This window comes from Salmo salar, chromosome 05, assembly GCF_965601325.2.
Source record: "Salmo salar chromosome 05, fSalSal1, whole genome shotgun sequence".
Classification (NCBI taxonomy): Eukaryota; Metazoa; Chordata; class Actinopteri; order Salmoniformes; family Salmonidae; genus Salmo; species Salmo salar.
In genome coordinates this window covers 26,778,743-26,798,325 of record NC_138295.1, presented here as the reverse complement: position 1 = coordinate 26,798,325, position 19,583 = coordinate 26,778,743, and the positions used below count along the sequence as shown (strand labels likewise).

The 19,583-nt window shown below is 43.3% G+C and overlaps 1 protein-coding gene across 5 annotated transcripts in view; it reads left to right on the top strand.

The window, feature by feature from the left end:
* Positions 1–19,583, top strand: part of LOC106604537 (LIM domain-binding protein 2) — a 100,491-nt gene that overhangs the window by 16,394 nt on the left and 64,514 nt on the right. For all 5 annotated transcript variants that reach the window (XM_082975117.1, XM_014199261.3, XM_082975115.1 and 2 more), the window contains exon 2: positions 8,388–8,490. In XM_082975117.1, coding sequence (XP_082831243.1) covers positions 8,388–8,490 — 103 coding nt within the window. The remainder of the gene's footprint in view (positions 1–8,387; positions 8,491–19,583) is intronic.

Genomic DNA, 19,583 nt, shown 5'->3' with positions numbered 1-19,583 from the left:
TAATAGAACTGTTTTGACTTTTCGTCTGGACTTTAGTGCGAGCGCCTTCTGCATTTGGAATAGTGAACATAACGCGCAAACAAAATGGAGGTATTTGGACATAAAGATTGACTTTATTCGAACAAAACAAACATTTATTGTGTAACTGGGATTCCTGGGAGTGCATTCCGATGAAGATCATCAAAGGTAAGTGAATATTTATAATGCTATTTCTGACTCCACAACATGGCGGGTATCTGTATGGCTTGTTTTGGTGACTGAGCGCTGTACTCAGATTATTGCAAGGTGTGCTTACGCCGTAAAGCTTTTTTGAAATCTGACACAGCGGTTGCATTAAGGAGAAGTTTATCTTTAATTCTATGCATAACAGTTGTATATTTTATCAACGTTTATGATGAGTATTTCTGTAAATTGATGTGCTCATTCACCGGATGTTTTGGAGGCAAAACATTTCTGAACATTACACGCCAATGTAAAATGGGGTTTTTGGATATAAATATGAACTTTATCGAGCAAAACATACATGTATTGTGTAACATGAAGTCCTATGAGTGCCATCTGATGAAGATCATCAAAGGTTAGTGATTCATTTTAGCTGTATTTCTCGTTTTTGTGACGCCTCTCCTTGCTTGGAAAATGGCTGTGTGGTATTTCTTGTCAAGGTGCTGTCCTAACTAGAGGTCGACCGATTATGATTTTTTTTTCACCGCCGATACTGACACCGATTATTGGAGGGCCACAAAACACCAATACCGATTAATCGGCCGATTTTATATTTATTTATTTGTAATAATAACAATTACAACAATACTGAATGAACACTTATTTTAACTTAATATAATACATCAATAAAATCTATTTAGCCTCAAATAAATAATGAAACATGTTCAATTTGGTTTAAATAATGCAAAAACAAAGTGTTGGAGAAGAAAGTAAAAGTGCAATATGTGCCATGTAAAAAAGCTAACATTTAAGTTCCTTGCTCAGAACATGAGAACATATGAAAGCTGGTGGTTCCTTTTAACATGAGTCTTCAATATTCCCAGGTAAGAAGTTTTAGGTTGTAGTTATTATAGGAATTATAGGACTATTTCTCTCTATACGATTTGTATTTCATATACCTTTGACTATTGGATGTTCTTATAGGCACTTTAGTATTGCCAGTGTAACAGTATAGCTTCCGTCCCTCTCCTCGCTCCTACCTGGGCTCGAACCAGGAACACATCGACAACAGCCACCCTCGAAGCAGCGTTACCCATGTAGAGCAAGGGGAACAACTACTCCAAGCCTCAGAGCGAGTGACGTTTGAAACGCTATTAGCGCGCACCTGGCTAACTAGCTAGCCATTTCACATTGGTAACACCAGCCTAATCTTGGGAGTTGACAGGCTTGAAGTCATAAACAGCGCAATGCATTGCGAAGGGCTGCTGGCAAACGCACGAAAGTGCTGTTTGAATGAATGCTTACGAGCCTGCTGCTGCCTACCATCGCTCAGTCAGACTGCTCTATCAAATCATAGACTTAATTATAACATAATAACACACAGAAATACGAGCCTTAGGTCATTAATATGGTCGAATCCGTAAACTATCATCTCGAAAACAAAACATTTTTCCTGTCAGTGAAATACGGAACCGTTCCGTATTTTATCTAACGGGTGGCATCCCTAAGTCTAAATATTCCTGTTACATAGCACAACCTTCAATGTTATGGCATAATTACGTAAAATTCTGGCAAATTAGTTCGCAACGAGCCAGGCGGCCCAAACTGTTGCATATACCCTGACTCTGTATGCAATGAACGCAAAATGACACAATTTCACCTGGTTAATATTGCCTGCTAACCTAGATTTCTTTTAGCTAAATATGCAGGTTTAAAAATATATACTTCTGTGTATTGATTTTAAGAAAGGCATTGATGTTTATGGTTAGGTACAGTCGTGCAACGATTGTTCTTTTTTCGCAAAGCGCTTTTGTTAAATCATCCCCCGTTTGGCGAAGTCGGCTGTCTTTGTTAGGAAGAAATAGCCTTCACAGTTCGCAACGAGCCAGGCGGCCCAAACTGCTGCATATACCCTGACTCTGTTTGCAAGAGAAGTGACACATTTTCCCTAGTTTAAAGAAATTCATGTTAGCAGGCAATATTAACAAAATATGCAAGTTTAAAAATATATACTTTTGTATTGATTTTAAGAAAGGCATTGATATTTATGGTTGGAGCAACGTGTACCTAAGCGATTATATGCAACGCAGGACAGGCTAGATAAACTAGTAATATCATCAACCATGTGTAGTTAACTAGTGATTATGATTGATTGATTGTTTTTTAGAAGATAAGTTTAATGCTAGCTAGCAACTTACCTTGGCTTCTTACTGCATTCGCGTAACAGGCAGGCTCCTCGTGGAGTGCAATGTAAAGCAGGTGGTTAGAGCGTTGGACTAGTTAACCGTAAGGTTGCAAGATTGAATCCCCGAGCTGACAAGGTAAAAATCTGTCGTTCTGCCCCTGAACAAGGCAGTTAACCCACCGTTCCTAGGCCTTCATTGAAAATAAGAATGTGGTCTTAACTGACTTACCTAGTTAAATAAAGGTAAAAAAAAAAAAAAAAAAAATTGGGTTTGTCTTCGAATTCTTTGTGTGTCTGTGTAATCTGAGGGAAATATGTGTCTTTAATATGGTCATACATTTAGCAGGAGGTTAGGAAGTGCAGCTCAGTTTCCACCTAATTTTGTGGGCAGTGTGCACATTGCCTGTCTTCTCTTGAGAGCCAGGTCTGCCTACTGTGGCCTTCCTCAATAGCAAGGCTATGCTCACTGTCTCTCTCTCTCTCTCTCTCTCTCTCTCTCTCTCTCTCTCTCTCTCTCTCTCTCGCTCTCTCTCTCTCTCTCTCTCTATCTCCCCCCTCTTTTTCTCTCTCTCTTTCCCTGTCTATGTCTCTCTCTCCCCTCTCTCTCTCTGTCAACTTCTCTCTCTCCCGCTCTCTCCCCTCTCTCTCTCTCAGTCAACTTCTCTCTCTCCCCCTCTCCCCCCCCTCTCTCTCTCTCTCTGCCCCCCTCTCTGTCTCTCTCTCTCTCACATACACATTTCTCGACCAGCTCATCCAGTGCTGTCCCAGTGGAGTCCTCGTCAGTCACGTGTGACCATTGTTGTTAGTGCATGTATTCCCAAACTGGGGTACGCGCAATGCCGTCGGGGGTATGCCAAATAAAAATGTGATTCACATTTTTTTTTATAAAAAAAATTACTTTTCTTATATATATATATATACTGTTCAAAAAAATAAAGGGAACACTTAAACAACACATCCTAGATCTGAATGAAAGAAATAATCTTATTAAATACTTTTTTCTTTACATAGTTGAATGTGCTGACAACAAAATCACACAAAAATAATCAATGGAAATCCAATTTATCAACCCATGGAGGTCTGGATTTGGAGTCACACTCAAAATTAAAGTGGAAAACCACACTACAGGCTGATCCAACTTTGATGTAATGTCCTTAAAACAAGTCAAAATGAGGCTCAGTAGTGTGTGTGGCCTCCACGTGCCTGTATGACCTCCCTACAACGCCTGGGCATGCTCCTGATGAGGTGGCGGATGGTCTCCTGAGGGATCTCCTCCCAGACCTGGACTAAAGCATCCGCCAACTCCTGGACAGTCTGTGATGCAACGTGGCGTTGGTGGATGGAGCGAGACATGATGTCCCAGATGTGCTCAATTGGATTCAGGTCTGGGGAACGGGCGGGCCAGTCCATAGCATCAATGCCTTCCTCTTGCAGGAACTGCTGACACACTCCAGCCACATGAGGTCTAGCATTGTCTTGCATTAGGAGGAACCCAGGGCCAACCGCACCAGCATATGGTCTCACAAGGGGTCTGAGGATCTCATCTCGGTACCTAATGGCAGTCAGGCTACCTCTGGTGAGCACATGGAGGGCTGTGTGGCCCCCCAAAGAAATGCCACCCCACACCATGACTGACCCACCGCCAAACCGGTCATGCTGGAGGATGTTGCAGGCAGCAGAACGTTCTCCACGGCGTCTCCAGACTCTGTCACGTCTGTCACATGTGCTCAGTGTGAACCTGCTTTCATCTGTGAAGAGCACAGGGCGCCAGTGGCGAATTTGTCAATCTTGGTGTTCTCTGGCAAATGCCAAACGTCCTGCACGGTGTTGGGCTGTAAGCACAACCCCCACCTGTGGACGTCGGGCCCTCATACCACCCTCATGGAGTCTGTTTTGATCGTTTGAGCAGACACATGCACATTTGTGGCCTGCTGGATGTCATTTTGCAGGGCTCTGGCAGTGCTTCTCCTGCTCCTCCTTGCACAAAGGCGGATGTAGTGGTCCTGCTGCTGGGTTGTTGCCCTCCTACGGCCTCCTCCACGTCTCCTGATGTACTGGCCTGTCTCCTGGTAGCGCCTCCATGCTCTGGACACTACGCTGACAGACACAGCAAACCTTCTTGCCATAGCTCGCATTGATGTGCCATCCTGGATGAGCTGCACTACCTGAGCCACTTGTGTGGGTTGTAGACTCCGTCTCATGCTACCACTAGAGTGAAAGCACCGCCAGCATTCAAAAGTGACCAAAACATCAGCCAGGAAGCATAGGAACTGAGAAGTGGTCTGTAGTCCCCACCTGCAGAACCACTCCTTTATTGGGGGTGTCTTGCTAATTGCCTATAATTTCCACCTGTTGTCTATTCCATTTGCACAACAGCATGTGAAATTTATTGTCAATCAGTGTTGCTTCCTAAGTGGACAGTTTGATTTCACAGAAGTGTGATTGACTTGGAGTTACATTGTGTTGTTTAAGTGTTCCCTTTATTTTTTTGAGCAGTGTATATATATATATATATATATATATATATATAAAAACAATATTCACATTTTTCCATTTATATTTCCAACGGGGCTATACATTTGTTTTTTTCTTGCCTGAGTAGCTTTGTTTCACTGCCAAAAATATAATTAAGCCATCTAGTGTTCAGCGAAATAACACAATGTCAAATAAATTCCACTAACGGTCCGTGTGTAGCCAAACGTAGCTGCTGCTCATTCCGTTTGCTCGAAAATTTATGAATGGTTAAAAAAAGTCGGGCCATAGAGACACATACCAGCTGTACTAGTAGTACTGCTACTACCAGCAGTACTACACCTGCACATGTCGACGACACAAGTTTCTCTGCTTCCACGAGCACATCCAATGCTAGCATCAGTAATTCTACATTTGGTGTTAGCCCAGCTAGCATGGACATTGACAGCTGTGTGTCTGATGCAGCTGAAGAGCTACTGCCCCCTCACCGAACAACTGACAGGGACGTTGGACCGTCGAAGAGGCGCAAATATGATGAGAACTACATTGATTTGCAGTTCACTTATATTGGGAGTAGTGCCTTTCCTCAGCCACAGTGTGTTATATGTGTAAAAGTACTATCTTACAACTCGATGAAACCTTCAGTCTTGCGCAGAGATTTAGAAACAAAACATTCCAATTTCAAAAATAAGCCACAGGAGTTTTCTGAGCGAGAATTAAGACAACTTTCGAGTAGTACGACATGTATAGAACCAACAGATAACATTAATAAGAAGGGGCTAGAAGCGTCTTATATGGTGAGCTACCAAGTGGCTAGAACAGGCAAGCCCAATACCATTGTGGAGTACTTAATTCTTCCTGCTGCTGTGGATATGGCTGGGACAATGCTGGGGGAAAAGGCGAAAAAATCCAATACAGATAATTGCGTCATCAAACAACACTGTTTCACGATGTATCAATGACACGGCAGGAGATGTTTTGAAACAATTACTGCTTCGCATACAAGCCAGTGAATTCAACGTGTTACAGCTGGATGAGTCAACATACGTGGCGGGCCTGGCACAGCTCCTGGTATATGTCTGTTACGTTTATGGGGGGTCAATTAAGGATGACACCCTCTTCTGCAAAACACTGGAAACCAGGATAACAGGAGAGGTTGACAGGATTGACACAGTGTTGACACTTTTATTAAAATTGAGAGACGAGCTTAAAGTTTTCTTTACTGACCATAATTTTCACTTGTCTGACCACTTGCATGATGACGAGTTTCTCACACGACTGGCCAATCTGGGGGATGTTTTTCTGGCCTGAATGATCTGAATCTAGGATTACAGGGACTCTCTGCAACTATATTCAACGTGCAGGACAAAATTGAGGCTATGATTAAGAAGTTGGAGCTCTTCTCTGTCTGCTTTTAACATGGACAACACACAGGTCTTTCCGTCATTGTATGATTTTTTTGGTGTGTAAATGAACTCAAGCTTACAGACAATGTCAAATGTGAAATAGCGAAGCACCTGAGTGAGTTGGGTGCGAAATTACACAGGTACTTTCAAGAACGGATTGCACAAACAACTGGATTCGTTATCCCTTTCATGCCCTGCCTCCAGTCCACTTACCGATATCTGAACAAGAGAGCCTCATCGAAATTGCAACAAGCGGTTCTGTGAAAATTGTATTTAATCATAAGCCACTGCCGGATTTCTGGATTGGGCTGCGCTCAGAGTATCCTGCCTTGGCAAATTGTGCTGTTAAGACACTGATGCCCTTTGCAACCACGTACCTATGTGAGAGTGGATTCTCGGCCCTCACTAGCATGAAAACTTAATACAGGCACAGACTGTGTGAGGAAAACGATTTAAGACTGAGACTCTCTCCAATACAACCCAACATTGTATCCTTTCAAGCACACCCTTCTCATTAACCTGTGGTGAGTTATTCAGAATTTTTGATTAACAAATAAAGTTTTATATGTAAGAGGGCTAAATAAAGATACTTTTTTAAAATTATTATTATGTTATTATTTGTACCCTGGTCCTATAAGAGCTCTTTGTCACTTCCCACGAGCCGGGTTGTGTCAAAAACTCACACTACTTCTTATGTTTAATAAATGTATCGTATAGTGTGTGTGTGTGTGGCAGGCTTACAATGATGGCAAAAAACTACATTTGAGAGTGCGCTGACCCTGGTGTACGCAGCTGGAGGTTGAATGTTTGAAGGGGTACGGGACTATAAACAGTTTGGTAACCTCTATTCTAGTGGAATCCTGCTGCGCTAGGCATCCATGCCCCCTATCCCACCACCAAACCACCCTGTCCTCCTGTCCCCTGGGGGACTCAATCCGCTGACAGTTGCCTGGCACTAGCCCAATCACACACACCATTCAGGGACTCCTGTTGAGTCAATCATCACTACTCCCAGTGTGCTAGTAGAATGCAATGATGGTGCAGCAGTGGGCCTATCTGGGTCAGAATTAAGAATCATAGTTTGCTTGCTCTAAATTTGGGTAGTGGTGATGCAGCAAAGATAACAAATATGTGACTGTGCAGAAATGGACAGATGAGAATGTATCATTTTTCATAGGAGGAAACCGCGCTTCTAGTATGTATCCAATATCCAATGAGAATCAGATCAGCGTGTTGGTTACAAATTTGTTAACACCTCCGATACAGCAGTGCAGTTAACTCAATCTGTAATTGATTGAATCCCAGCTGTTAAGGTATCATAGGCCTATCCCTAGGTTTATCACCAATCTATGACCCAGGGATGGTGATGCTACTTCACCAGCGGACGCTCTATTCCCAGGTCATAATCACGTATTGATTCACCTTCAAAATGAACTGCAGAAGTTCTATCCCCTCCCTCCCTCTCCCCCCTATATCACACACACACACACACACACACACACACACACACACACACACACACACACACACACACACACACACACACACACACACACACACACACACACACACACACACACGCACACACACACGCGCACACACACACGCGCACACACACATATACACACACGCACACACACCTCAAGACCTGCAGATATGAAGCACATTGAGTTGTTCTTCAAGGTCCTTGGGGTCAACACATATTGGACTTGACGCTAGGCGACATTGACATGGATAATTGTAAAAATCTGGAAGGGTCTAGCGATCCCTCAGTGGAGCAACGAATGAAAGCCTCTCTCGATCTATCCTAACATGTCGGGTGAAATCAACATCATGCGTCACATGGGGTCGTCCGCGGTTACGGTACATTATCTGGTAAATGATGGTGTCATGTTCCCCAGAGTGGCAGGTGGAAGGGTACAACGTTTTGCCTGTTTGTGATAGCAAAGTGATTTCAATATCATGATGTTGTGTACAGTGGTGGATGTCCTGGGTTGATGCGTGATGTACTTATCATGGAGAAAAGAGATTTTGGGGGAATACGTCGATAGTATAGAATCTGTTGTTTCCATAAAATATGTTCTGTGCATCAAAGCAAATGATATGATAATATTAGAACTATTTAAATTATTGATCAACTTTCTTCTCTCTCTCTCTTTCAGGAGAGTGACAGTCTGTGGTGGGATGCGTTTGCCACGGAGTTCTTTGAGGAGGACGCCACCCTGACCCTCTCCTTCTGCCTGGAGGATGGACCAAAGAGATACAGTAAGACTACACTGCCCACCTGCTTTACCAACTGTCCTTTGTTCTGTTCAGTAGCTCACTTCCTACCTACTGTCATGCCTTTCTCTAGCGTTTGGGACAGATCGCAATTTAGTGAGGGGAGGTGTGTTCCAAAATAGGGGAGGGTTTTTTGCTTTGGAGAGGGTTGTGTTTTTTTTCATTGGGCACAGGGGAGGGTAGTGCGTTTTCCCCAGGTTTACATTCGCTCTTTTGCAGATTTTACTATATATTTCTTCCATCCTAGCCAAATTTCCTAATCTGCTTGAATGCACCTTTTCCTATGTCAAGGTGTTTTGGTACTTCCCTTATGCACTACACTTTTCCCTGCACTAACTTTTACTATTCCACAGGTCAGTATAGTCTACCAGTCTAACTATCTATCCTGCCCTCCATCCACCATTCATAGTGACAATAGTGGTAGGTGGATCGTTGTCCAGATCTGCAGTAGGCTAACTTGCAATCGTACCACACAAAAAATATTACAATCTGCATACATTTTTTTTATGAATCGACAAGAACAAATAGGAATAGCTGATAGACAGCGGAGATACGCATGAAAGAACAGTGAAGGCATGAGTCAAAGCTAAAAAATCTCCCCTATTGATGGGACAATACAATCATCCTACCTAGACTTGCCTACAACACAATAATGCAATGAACAATTTAATTATTGTTTTCAAGTGAGTACAACATTCTAGCCTACTCTAGGGTGCAGTGAAAATATTGTTTGAGTAACGGCGCAAAAGCCGTGCTATTTGAATGTTTCATTTGATTTGGATCAGTTGTGGGTCTACTCTGGACATTGTGTTATGTCTAGAATGGCACAGTAGCAGGCCAGTCTGGCTGTAGTTTTACTTCTAATACTGAGATGCGCTGTCTGTTGCGCATCATCATTCTCCCAAGTCGTCCTATAATGTGGCCACATATGCTCCCAGCAGGCCCAGTTATTCAGGAAAGCTTAACTCACGCTCTGCCTCCTCTCCAATCCTAGTGGCTATTCCTCATGCACCTACAACGCTTCAATATAGCCAAAATATTACTTTTTAATATGAACTTTTTATATGTGGTATAAACACAACCAGTCACAATGTTTTAATCTGATTAGGCTACTTCAAAAGTCTCCTGTAAGCATACACACGCTCCTATTGTCATAAGCGTCGTAATGATCGGACCAAACTGCAGCAGGGATGTGAATCATCTTCTTGATCTATTAAAGAAATGAACACAAGAACGACGAAAAACAGTCCTGTAAGGTACATAGACTATACATGGAACAAATAAACCCACTAAAATATGGCCTCCAATTAGAAGCAACGACAACCAGCTGCTTCTAATTGGAGGTCGTTCCCAAAACTAACATAGAAATAGACAAACTACAAAACCCACATAGAAATAGAAAAAATAGAACATAAACCAAAAACCCCGAAACACACTAAACAAACACACCCCTGCCACATCCTGACCAAACTACAATAACAAATAACCCCTTTTACTGGTCAGGACGTGACACCTATATCTAGGGTTTTGTTCTGGTGATGTGATGATCAATGCTTGGATGCGATTCAACAAATACATATTATCTTGCACTTTTGTCAATAATAATCTCATCATGTAGTAGGCTATAACTGCACTGTGTCTGCAAGCTGTTGGCTAGAGTGCACGTGACAATACCAGAGTTGGCACATTCACTATACCTACGCAACAATTTTTGTGACAAAACCATCAGTATGCCAAGAGTTGAAAATGCGATGGAAATCCATTTAACTTGTATTTTTTATTCGGAACATGGGAATTTTACCTCAAAAAGTATTTTTATGTACACTATGTATTTATACACAGACTTTTATCTGCAACAAGTACATTTAATGGAAACACAACTCTGATGGGAAAATGCTCCAGGGTTTCCCTTATTGCAGCTTTTGGTCAATAAAAAAAATCAAAGCCAATAAATAAAATTGTAGCAGGCCAAATTGTCCCGGAGAGGCTGTCTATCATAGCCTACACCCTAAATTTGCGCATCAGTACCATTCTCTCAGGCCTTGGGCGCATATACGCCGGCTACTAAGGAGAGAGAGACCGAGAGAGGAGCCTTGGCTTAGGCTACTGTTGATTGTGAAGATGGAGGCCTTTTTCATTTAATAAAATAAAAGTTAGAGGAAAAAGAGCATGCCTATAGTGAAAAGCCTACAAGGGTTAGGGTTAGGGTTAGGGTTAGGAAATTTAATATAAGTTTTAATATTGTAGTAGACTAAGATGAGAAAAATGCAGTCTACTGTGCAACTCACTAATCAGGTAGGATGACAATTTGGAATTTACATTTATTTATCATATTTTTTGTACAGCATTGTTATTATTAGGCTTCATATTTATTAATTTATTCATCTTTAAATAACAAAACCTGTTTTGTTGTAACGACTCTCGTTAGAAGGAGAAGTGGTCCAATGCGCAGCGTGGTAAGTGTTCATGATACTTTATTCCAAGAAACACTCAAACAAGAATAACCAAAAAACAACAAAAAGAAGCGAACAGTTCCGTCAGGCATAGACGCTAAACAGAAAATAACCTCCCACAAACACAGGTGGAAAACAGGCTGCCTAAGTATGATTCCCAATCAGAGACAACGATAGACAGCTGCCTCTGATTGGGAACCACACTGGCCCAAAAACAAAGAAACAGAAAACCTAGACTTCCCCACCCGAGCCACACCCTGACCTAACCAAACATAGAGAATAATAAGAATCTCTATGGTCAGGGCGTGACATTTGTTTAATTCTATTGAGACATTTTCATTGGCTAAATTAAATTCAATCTGTCTTTTTAATTGTTTGCTCCAAATTTAGTTTAAGATAGGTTATAAGTGTTGTAAAATAAGTACAATTAGCATATTTCTGTAATTTGTTGGTTATAGTAAGTACTTGACTTTGCTGGTAATTGCTGCAATATATCCTGTTCAAAACTTTTGTGAAGGTTTAAACCAGTTCACAAGTGTTTTGTTTCATTCTGTTGAGACATTTTCTGTTGCCAAAATGAAGTTCCAACTGTACAGTGCCTTGCAAAAGTATTCACCCCCCTTGGCGATTTTGCTATTTTGTTGTATTACAACCTGTAATTGAAATTGATTTTTATTTGGATTTCATGTAATGGACATACACAAAATAGTCCAAATTGGTGAAGTGAAATGAAAAAAAAAAATACGGAAAAGTGGTGCATGCATATGTATTCACCCCCTTTGCTATGAAGCTCCTAAATAATGCAACCAATTACCTTCAGAAGTCACATAATTAGTTAAATGAAGTCCACCTATGTGCAGTCTAAGTGTTCTGTCACATGATCTCAGTATATATACACCTGTTCTGAAAGGCCCCAGGGTCTGCAACACCACTAAGCAAGGGTCACCACCAAGGAAGCGGTACTATGAAGACCAAGGAGCTCTCCAAACAGGTCAGGGATAAAGTTGTGGAGAAGTACAGATCAGGGTTGGGTTATAAAAAAATATCAGAAACTTTGAACATCCCACGGAGCACCATTAAATCCATTATTAAAAAATGGAAAGAATATGGCACCACAACAAACCTGCCAAGAGAGGGCCGCACACCAAACTCAAGGACCAGGCAGGGAGGGCATTAATCAGAGAGGCAACAAAGAGACCAAAGATAACCCTGAAGGAGCTGCAAAGCTCCACAGCGGAGATTGGAGTATCTGTCCATAGGACCACTTTAAGCCGTACACGCCACAGAGCTGGGCTTTATGACAGAGTGGCAAGACAAAAATAAGCAAACATGTTTGGTGTTCGCCAAAAGGCATGTGGGAGACTCCCCAAACATATGGAAGGAGGTACTCTGGTCAGATGAGACTAAATTTGAGCTTTTTGGCCATCAAGGAAAACACTATGTCTGGCGCAAACCCAACACCTCTCATCACCCTGAGAACACCATCACAGTGAAGCATAGTGGTGCCAGCATCATGCTGTGGGGATGCTTTTCATCGGCAGGGACTGGGAAACTGGTCAGAATTTAAGGAATGATGGATGGCGGTAAGTGTACAGGGTAATTCTTTAGAGAAACCTGTTTTAGTCTTCCAGAGATTTGAGATTGGGACGGAGGTTCACCTTCCAGCAGGTCAATGACCCTAAGCATACTGCTGAAGCAACACTCGAGTGGTTTAAGTGGAAACATTTAAATGTCTTGGAATGGCCGAGTCAAAGCCCAGACCTCAATGCAATTGAGAATCTCTGGTATGACTTAAAGATTGCTGTACACCAGCAGAACCCATCCAACTTGAAGGAGTTGGAGCAGTTTTGCCTTGAAGAATGGGCAACAATCCCAGTGGCTAGATGTGCCAAGCTTATAGAGACATACCTATAGAGACATAGCCTAGTGGTTAGAGTGTTGGACTAGTAACTGGAAGGTTGCAAGATTGAATCCCTGAGCTGACAAGGTAAAAAAACTGTTGTTCTACCCCTGAACAAGGCAGTTAACCTACTGTTCCTAGGCCATCATTGAAAATCAGAATTTGTTCTTAACTGACTTCCTTAGTTAAATAAAGGTAAAAAAATGTAAAATGACACAAACCCCACCAAAATCCATTTTAATTCCAGGTTGTAAGGCAACAAAATAGGAAAAATGCCAAGGGGGGTGAATACTTTCACAAGCCACTGTAATGTTGTGTTTGCAGCAATATAATAGCCTGCTCATATTTTCCCTATAAACAATTGCTTGACTTACTTTTGATCTTTGACCCAGCACCTGGATTCAGTACTATATAAACAAATTATGTTTTTTTTACATTGGATAAAAGCAGAGACTCAGAGTTGGAAATTGGCATATCATACACTACAGTTGAGAAACAATGGGAAAGTAATTATGCTTTGAAAGTTGATAAACTTGTAAACTGTTATAGGTATAAGATTTCAGGTCTGACCCAGATGCAGACAGTGTCGAAGAAACAAAAGTTTATTGCTTGTACAGGGGCAGGCAAACGACAGGTCAAAGGCAGGCAGAGGTCAGTAATCCAGAGAGGGTGCCAAAGGTCCAGAACGGCAGGCAGTCTCAAGGTCGAGGAAGGCAGGGGTCAATAATCCAGTGAGGTGGGGCAAGGTATAGAACGGCAGGCAGGCTCAGGGTCAGGGCAGGCAGAACGGGCAAAACCGGGAAGGACTAGAAAACAGGAGCAAGAACAGACAGGAGCAGGGGAACAAACGCTGGTAGGTTTCACGAAACAAAACGAACTGTCAACAGACAAACAGAGAACACAGGTATAAATACACAGGGTATAATGGGGAAGATGGGCAACACCTGGAGGGTGGTGGAGACAAGCACAAAGACAGGTGAAACAGATCAGGGTGTGACAGTACCCCCCCCCCCCCCCCCAGGGGCGCCTGGTTGACCGGGGTGCCGGCGTTGGAAATCCGCGATGAGGCCTGGGTCCAGGATGTCCCTAGCGGGGACTCAGCACCTCTCCTCCGGGCCATAACCCTCCTAGTCAACCAGGTACTGGTACCCCCTGCCCCGAGGTTGAACCTTCAGGAGACGCCTCACTGTGTATGCCGGTTGGCCATCGATGAGATGGGGGAACAGGGGTGGGCCTGGAAACAGGAGACAAAGGGCTGGGAGACATGAGTTTAACCTCTTACATCTAGACGTTCCGCTAGCGGAACACCTGCTCCAATATCCAATGATAGGCGTGGCGGGAATTACAAATTCCTCAAAAATACAAAAACTTCCATTTTTCAAACATATGACTATTTCACAGCATTTTAAAGACAAGACACTCCTTTATCTAACCACACTGTCCGATTTCAAAAAGGCTTTACAGCGAAAGCAAAACATTAGATTATGTCAGCAGAGTACCAAGCCAGAAATAATCAGACACCCATTTTTCAAGCTAGCATATAATGTCACAAAAAACAAAACCACAGCTAAATGCAGCACTAACCTTTGATGATCTTCATCAGATGACAACCCTAGGACATTATGTTATACAATACATGCATGTTTTGTTCAATCAAGTTCATATTTATATCAAAAACCAGCTTTTTACATTAGCATGTGACGTTCAGAACTAGCATTCCCACCGCAAACTTCCGGTGAATTTACTAAATTACTCACGATAAACGTTCACAAAAAACATAACAATTATTTTAAGATTTATAGATACAGAACTCCTTTGTGCAATCGAGGTGTCCGATTTTAAAATAGCTTTTCGGTGAAAGCACATTTTGCAATATTCTGAGTACATAGCCCGGCATCACAGGGCTAGCTATTTAGACACCCAGCAAGTTTAGCCTTCACCAAAGTCAGATTTATTATCAGAAAAGTTTGATTACCTTTGCTGTCTTCGTCAGAATGCACTCCCAGGACTGCTACTTCAATAACAAATGTTGGTTTGGTTCAAAATAATCCATCGTTATATCCAAATAGCGGCGTTTTGTTCGTGCGTTCAAGACACTATCCGAAGTGTAAATAAGGGTCACGAGCATGGCGCAATTCGTGACAAAAGATTTCTAAATATTCCATTACCGTACTTCGAAGCATGTCAACCGCTGTTTAAAATCAATTTTTATGCCATTTTTCTCGTAAAAAAGCGATAATATTCCGACCGGGAATCTGCGTTTAGGTAAACAGACAAAACAAAACAAAGCATGGGGTCGACGCGGGCACGAGCCTGAGTCTCACAGTACTGTGACCAGCCACTACCCAAACGCGCTACTTTTTTCAGCCAGAGCCTGCAAAGCCACGATTCAGCTTTTTGCCGCCTTCTGAGAGCCCATGGGAGCCGTAGGAAGTGTCACGTAACAGCAGAGATCCTCTGTAATGGATAGAGATAATCAAGAAGGGCAAGAAATTGTCAGACAGGGCACTTCCTGCATGGAATCTTCTGAGGTTTTGGCCTGCCAAATGAGTTCTGTTATACTCACAGACACCATTCAAACAGTTTTAGAAACTTTGGAGTGTTTTCTATCCAAAGCTAATAATTATATGCATATTCTAGTTTCTGGGCAGGAGTAATAATCAGATTAAATCGGGTACGTTTTTTTATCCGGCTGTGAAAATACTGCCCCCTAGCCATAACAGGTTAACTCTGGACACATGAAAGGTGGGCTGTATACGGAGGGTACGGGGCAACAGAACACGAACAGCAAAAGGGCTGATGACTTTGGAGATGGGAAAAGGGCCAATAAACCGGTGGGAGAGTTTGCGGGATTCCAACCGGAGGGGAAGATCCCGGGTGGACAGCCATACTTTCTGCCCGAGACGATACCGAGGAGCCAGGGTCCGGTGGCGATCCGCTTGTCGTCGATACCTGGAGGTGGTCTTGAGAGCCGATCGGGCTCTCCTCCGGGGACGACAACAGCGGCGGACAAACATCTGGGCCGAAGGTATGCCGTCCTCTTCTTGCCCAGGGAAAAGCAGGGGCTGATACACCAGGGAACACTCAAAGGGTGATAGACCCATGGCAGAGCAGGGAAGGGTGTTGCGGGCGTAATCAACCCACACAAGCTGCTGGCTCCAGACCAGGGAGCGCAGAGTAGTTTCTAGGTCCTGGTTGGCTCGCTCCAACTGGGCGTTGGACTGGGGGTGGAACCCGGAGGACAGGCTGGCCGACAGCCCAATGAGGGTGCAGAACGCCTTCCAGAACCGGGACGAGAACTGAGGACCCCGGTCGGAGACCATGTCTACTGGCAGTCCATGGATCTGGAAGACATGCTGCACCATGAGCTGGGCCATGTCTTTAGCAGAGGGTAGCTTGGGGAGAGGAATGAAGTGGGCGGCTTTGGAAAACCGATCCACTACGATCAGGATGACGGTGTTGCCATCAGTTGGGGGGAGACCCGTGACAAAGTTCAGGGAGATGTGAGACCAGGGACAGGCAGAAGTTGGAGAAGACCAGCCAGAGCTTACCGAAGTGTCTTTTTCTCTGCACAGACTGTGCAAGCGGCGACGAATGCAGAGACGTCAGGAACCATGGTAGGCCACCAACAGCGTTGTCGCACAAAAGCCAGGGTCCGACGGGAGCCCGGGTGGCAGGCAAGCCTGGAGGAGTGGGTCCACTCCAGGACCGAGGAGCGGACCGCATCAGGAACGAACATCCGGTTATCTGGGCAGGGGGGAAGCCAGGGTGCTGTAGCCCTGGATGAAGGGTTGATAAAAGTTGGCGAATCCCAGGAAACATTGCAGCTGTACTCTGGACGTAGGCTGGGGCCAATCCACCACCGCTCTCCATCTGTACACTCCCTGCAGCGATGATGTAACCCAGAAAGGGGATGGTGGAGCGATGGAATTCACACTTCTATGCTTTTACAAAAAGCTGGTTCTCCATGAGGCATTTGGAGAACCTGTCGGACGTGTTCTTGAGTGGAGCGGGAGAAGACGAGGATGTCGTCGAGGTAGACAAAGACGAACCGGTTCAACATGTCGCAGAGAACATCATTAACCAGAGCTTGGAACACAGCAGGGGCGTTGGTAAGGCCAAATGGCATGACCAGATTCTCGTAGTGACCGCTGGCCGTGTTGAAGGCAGTCTTCCACTCGTCCCCTTCCCGTATCCACACCAGGTGGGAGGCGTTCTGTAGGTCCATCTTGGAGAACACGGTGACCCGGGCACATGGTTTTGTCCTCCACAAAGAAGAACCCTGCGCCGGTGGGGGAGGCAGACGGATGAACCCAGCAGCAAGCCTTGGTCTCCGGACCCGACAGAGAGTAGAGTTGTCCCCAGGGCGGAGTGGTGCCTAGGAGAAGGTCAATCCTGCAGTCATATGGTCGGTGCGGCGGCAGCGAAGTGGCCTGGGCCTTACTGAACAACTCCTGGAGGTCCTGGTACCCCCCGGGAATGGCGTTTGGCCAAGGTCTGGAATCCTTCCATGAGACCACGAAGTAACTCCTTGTGCCTTCCAATGATGGCTCCTTGGGAGGAGAGGGCATGGCAGAGCTGGTCCGAGTCTGCTGGGTCAGTCATGGCCAGTTCATACTATCAGGTATGACCCAGATGCAGACAGTGTCGAAGAAACAAAAGTGTATTGCTAGTACAGGGGCAGGCAAACGACAGGTCAAAGGCAGGCAGAGGTCAGTAATCCAGAGAGGGTGCCAAAGGTCCAGAACGGCAGGCAGTCTCAGGGTCGGGGTAGGCAGGGGTCAATAATCCAGTGAGGTGGGGCAAGGTATAGAACGGCAGGCAGGCTCAGGGTCAGGGCAAGCAGAACAGTCAAAACCGGGAAGGACTGAAAACAGGAACAAGAACAGACAGGAGCAGGGGAACAAACGCTGGTAGGTTTCACGAAACAAAACGAACTGTCAACAGACAAACAGAGAACACAGGTATAAATACACAGGGTATAATGGGGAAGATGGGCAACACCTGGAGGGGGGTGGAGACAAGCACAAAGACAGGTGAAACAGATCAGCGTGTGACAATAAGCTGTTTTTAAGGCCAACACCCCTTGTTTATTGATGGCTCTGGCTGCGCCAAGTCTGATCAGAATGCCCTAAATTTCTCAAATATCTGGTCAATTAAAATCTTCTCAGTCACATTTTCCTAAAGGAAACCCTGTTAATGTGTATATTGTTTCTATGCAGATTTTAGAATATTAACATGAAAATCTTTTGCACATTGGATGAAAACTGTACATTACATTACACCAACACAATACATGACATTACACCAACATAGTACTTGGCATTACACCAACACAATACGTGACATTACACCAACAGAATACATTACATTACATTACACCAACAGAATACATTACATTACACCAACACAGTACTTGACATTACACCAACACAATACATTACACCAACATAATACATTACATTACACCAACACAATACGTGACATTACACCAACACAATACATTACACCAACAGAATACATTTCATTACATTACACCAACAGAATACATTACATTACACCAACACAATACGTGACATTACACCAACACAATACATTACACCAACAGAATACATTTCATTAACAGAATACATTACATTACACCAACACAGTACTTGACATTACACCAACACAATACATGACATTACACCACCACAGTACTTGACATTACACCAACACAGTACTTGACATTACACCAACACAATACATGACATTACACCACCACAGTACTTGACATTACACCAACACAATACTTGACATTACACCAACACAATACTTGACATTACACCAACACAATACATGACATTACACCAACACAGTACTTGACATTACACCAACAGAATACATGACATTACACCAACACAATACATGACATTACACCAACACAATACATTACATTACACCAACACAATACATGACATTACACCAACACACTACATGACATTACACCAACACAATACATTACATTACTCCAACACAACACAACACAATACATTACACCAACAGAATACATGACATTACTTCAACACAACACACTACATGACATTACACCAACACAATACCTTACATCACACCAACACTACATAATACATGACATTACACCAACACAATAAATGACATTACACCAACACAATACATTACATTATACCAACACAATACTTGACATTACACCAACACAATACATGACATTACACCAACACAGTACTTGACATTACACCAACACAATACATGACATTATACCAACACAGTACTTGACATTACACCAACACAGTACTTGGCATTACACCAACACAATACTTGACATTACACCAACACAATACATGACATTACACCAACACAATACATGACATTATACCAACACAATACTTGACATTACACCAACACAATACCTTACATCACACCAACACTACATAATACATGACATTATACCAACACAATACTTGACATTACACCAACACAATACATGACATTACACCAACACAGTACTTGACATTACACCAACACAATACATGACATTATACCAACACAATACTTGACATTACACCAACACAATACCTTACATCACACCAACACTACATAATACATGACATTACACCAACACAATAAATGACATTACACCAACACAATACATTACATTATACCAACACAATACTTGACATTACACCAACACAATACTTGACATTACA